The following is a 2917-nucleotide window of genomic DNA, read 5'->3' as shown; positions in this document are numbered from 1 at the left end:
CAGTCACTACCCCATAGAGCTGTCCAACCTCCTCAGAGCACGGGGGTCCAGATGTTGGAGATTATGATCTCTTGAATGCAATGTATGTCAGCAGATTAAAGTGCAGAATTAATTTATGACACTCTCTACCTGTTGGCAGTATGCGCTCATCTTATTATCTGCACACATTGTGATGCACGGTAATTAGAAAGCTGAAAATAACGGACAGCACATGACCACTGTAATTAAGTTTAAAAGGCAGATTTGTCATGTTTTAGTCTGCACATCTGGTTCTATCATATTGGCCAAACGATTAATTTAAGAATGTATTACAGTGAAATCCTTTCATATTGGTTTTATTTGCCAGGAAACAGAGCACTTTTCTCCCATCTCTCCCCCTCCAACATTCTAGGCTGAACTCAAGTTTCCAGCCTTAGGGTTCATCTGAGTGAGGACAGGGAATCAGCTGTAGTCTTTGTTCAATTGTCTGAGTTCCACCACTACACCACACGGGATGGATGCGCATCCTTTGTTTTAAAGAGCGCATCTACAGGAGAGAAAACAACAAACATTATTCTGAAAGCAGATAAACACCAGGAACCTCAAACAGATTAAACCACAGGAATTAAATTCTAAATTTTAAACTCCCTTTTATTGAAATATAAGTTTGTTTAGTCTATTTACACCACACTTTATGCACATATATACATAGAAGGCAAATTCTGTCAAATAAAAAGTTTTTAATAAAAAATAAAAAAAAAGTAAAGTGCACGGAACTGATTTTTTTTTCCTTCTAGTGAACATCATCATTGTCAAGATTTTGGTCAGTTGGGAGGGGTAAGAAGAAATTCATCATTTGACTCAGTGCTTACAACTGCGTCCTGAATTCAGCCTTCAGGCCAAAATGACAGGAGTTCAGGAATGAGTCAGACAAATTGCCAGGGTCTGCCGGGCTCCCCAGGGCGTGGAAGTCTGCTCTCTTTGTCCTATCCAGAGCTGTCCCTCTGCTTGAAACAGTGATCTCACCCTCGCGGCGCTGGAACAAAGGGAGAACACAGGAAGGGGGCTCCACCAGCCCATGACATAGCCCTGCTCCCGGGCCACCAGCGATGTGTTTGGTAGGAAACTGCAGAATTAGCTCAAGGGCACAAACGGAAGTTTTCCTGTTTCGGAAAAGGAATGGCGGGGGGGGGGGGGGCAAGAATGAGCTGCACATCCCACAGAGACCACCACCACCATTCAGGGACCCAAACCCCAGCAGCCAGTTTCTTCGGATCCAAATCTCCACGCGGGTACTGAAAAGAATCCTTTTATAGGCTGGGAGGAGGGAATGTTACACTTCTCGCCTCGCTGAGTTTGCCCTTCCAGAACTTGGAAAGGAAACAACCTGGGATGAAAAGAAAGGAGCAGGTGGGCAAATCACAAGTTTTTAGACACCTTCAGGATCAGGCCACTGGCTGGGCGTCGGCCAGCTGGTCCTAAGCCTTGGCAGAGGCTACAGCCCTTCCCCCATCATTCATACCCCAGTCCCCGTTCGCGCTCTTCTGGGTGTCTTAAGTCCCCGGCCGGTGGCCGTACTTGGCTTTGCAGTGCAAAATGTGCTTGGCTAAGAAGTCCAGGCGGCGCTGTAGCAGCTGAGCGTGGGGGTCTGCGAGCGCGGCCAGCTCGGGGAAGCGAGGCTCGTAGCGCCGGTAGAGGCGCAGCAGCCGGGCCGCCGCGTCCTGACCCCGGTGCAGCTCCAGTACGCGCCTGGCAGTGCGTTCCCGGAACACGCACACTGACTGCAACAGCGGCTCGTTATATTTGTCCCACATGCCTGCCACCCGGTAGCCGTGCACCAGGCCCGCCTCATTGTCCAGAAAGACCAACGCCCCTCCCGGTCCTCGGTGCAGGTTGCTCGTGGCGCGCTGCATAATGCGCGGGTCCCATTGCAAGCTAAAGAGGTTGCTTACGAGTCGGTCGAAGTTGGCCGTCAGGTAGTCGAAAAGGATCAGATCGGTCCACTGCACCAGGTCCACCAGCTCTGCCAGGCTGAGGTTGGCAAGCTCGCCCCCGGCATCGCGCAGGGGCCGCAGACGACCGTGCTCTGATCGCCAGGGCTCTGGCACCACCACGTCGGTGAGGTTAGGCAGCCAGCGAGTCAGGCTCACCACACTGCCCTCGGTCCAGTGCGCGGTGCGCAGCTCCTCCTGCACCTGTGCCCACTGCGCGCCCCGAGCTTCCACCCGGGCCAGTGCCAGCGGCGGCACGTGGCGCTGGAGGCCCAGCAGCCTTGCAAGGTAGTAGGACAGGGCCTCGCCCTGGATCTGCTCCGGGTTGATGCCGTAGCGCACGCAGGCACGGGTGCCGTCGGCAAAACGGGCTAGGCGGTTGGAGCTTCGCCCGCAGCCCCCGCGATCCAGGGCCACCACCCGAGCACCCCGCGCCACCTCCAGCCACGCCGCCGCCTGGGCCTCGGAAAAGCCCCGGGGCACCTGCTCCTCTAGGCTGCGGCTCCAGAAGACGCCCCCATGCACCGCCGCGCGCTCGTCGGGTCCAGGCAGCCAGGCTTGCACGTGCTGCCCGCGCTCGTCCGGGTGCCTTCCGGGCGGCTTATCCGCGCCGGCCGCCAGGGTGAGCAGCGCCCGGAAAGTTTTCAGGGAGCCGCCGCGGGCGTCCCACGCCAGGGGCGGGGGCAGAGGGAAGCGAGGCTCGGGCGCTGGGCCGCCACTCCGGGTCGGGAGCCTGGGGAGCCGACCTTCGGGCGGCCCGGAGGCTGACAGCTCGGTCCGCGGTGGCAGGAGCCCGCCCCACAGCGCCAGCAGCGAGCCCACCGCCACCAGCCAGAGCCCCGCGGTGGCGGCGGCGCCCCGCATCCTCCGCCCCATGCTCCTGCCGGCGTGCCGGTGCCGCCGCCGCTTCAAGCCAAGCCCGGGCGCCCGGGTGCGGGCGGCGAGGC

At 57.6% G+C, this 2917-nt stretch overlaps 1 protein-coding gene across 1 annotated transcript; it reads right to left on the bottom strand.

Moving 5' to 3' along the window:
- Positions 1-604: 604 nt before the first annotated feature.
- On the bottom strand, positions 605-2911 carry Fjx1 (four-jointed box kinase 1). The gene has a single exon (XM_008852381.2). The coding sequence runs from the start codon at positions 2844-2846 to the stop codon at positions 1533-1535; it is 1314 nt and encodes a 437-aa protein (XP_008850603.1). The 5' UTR covers positions 2847-2911; the 3' UTR covers positions 605-1532.
- Positions 2912-2917: the final 6 nt, after the last annotated feature.

Source organism: Nannospalax galili, unplaced genomic scaffold (genome assembly GCF_000622305.1).
Source record: "Nannospalax galili isolate Female #2095 unplaced genomic scaffold, S.galili_v1.0 scaffold126, whole genome shotgun sequence".
Classification (NCBI taxonomy): Eukaryota; Metazoa; Chordata; class Mammalia; order Rodentia; family Spalacidae; genus Nannospalax; species Nannospalax galili.
The sequence above is the reverse complement of the archived record's forward strand: the minus strand, read 5'-3'. Positions and strand labels throughout refer to the sequence as shown.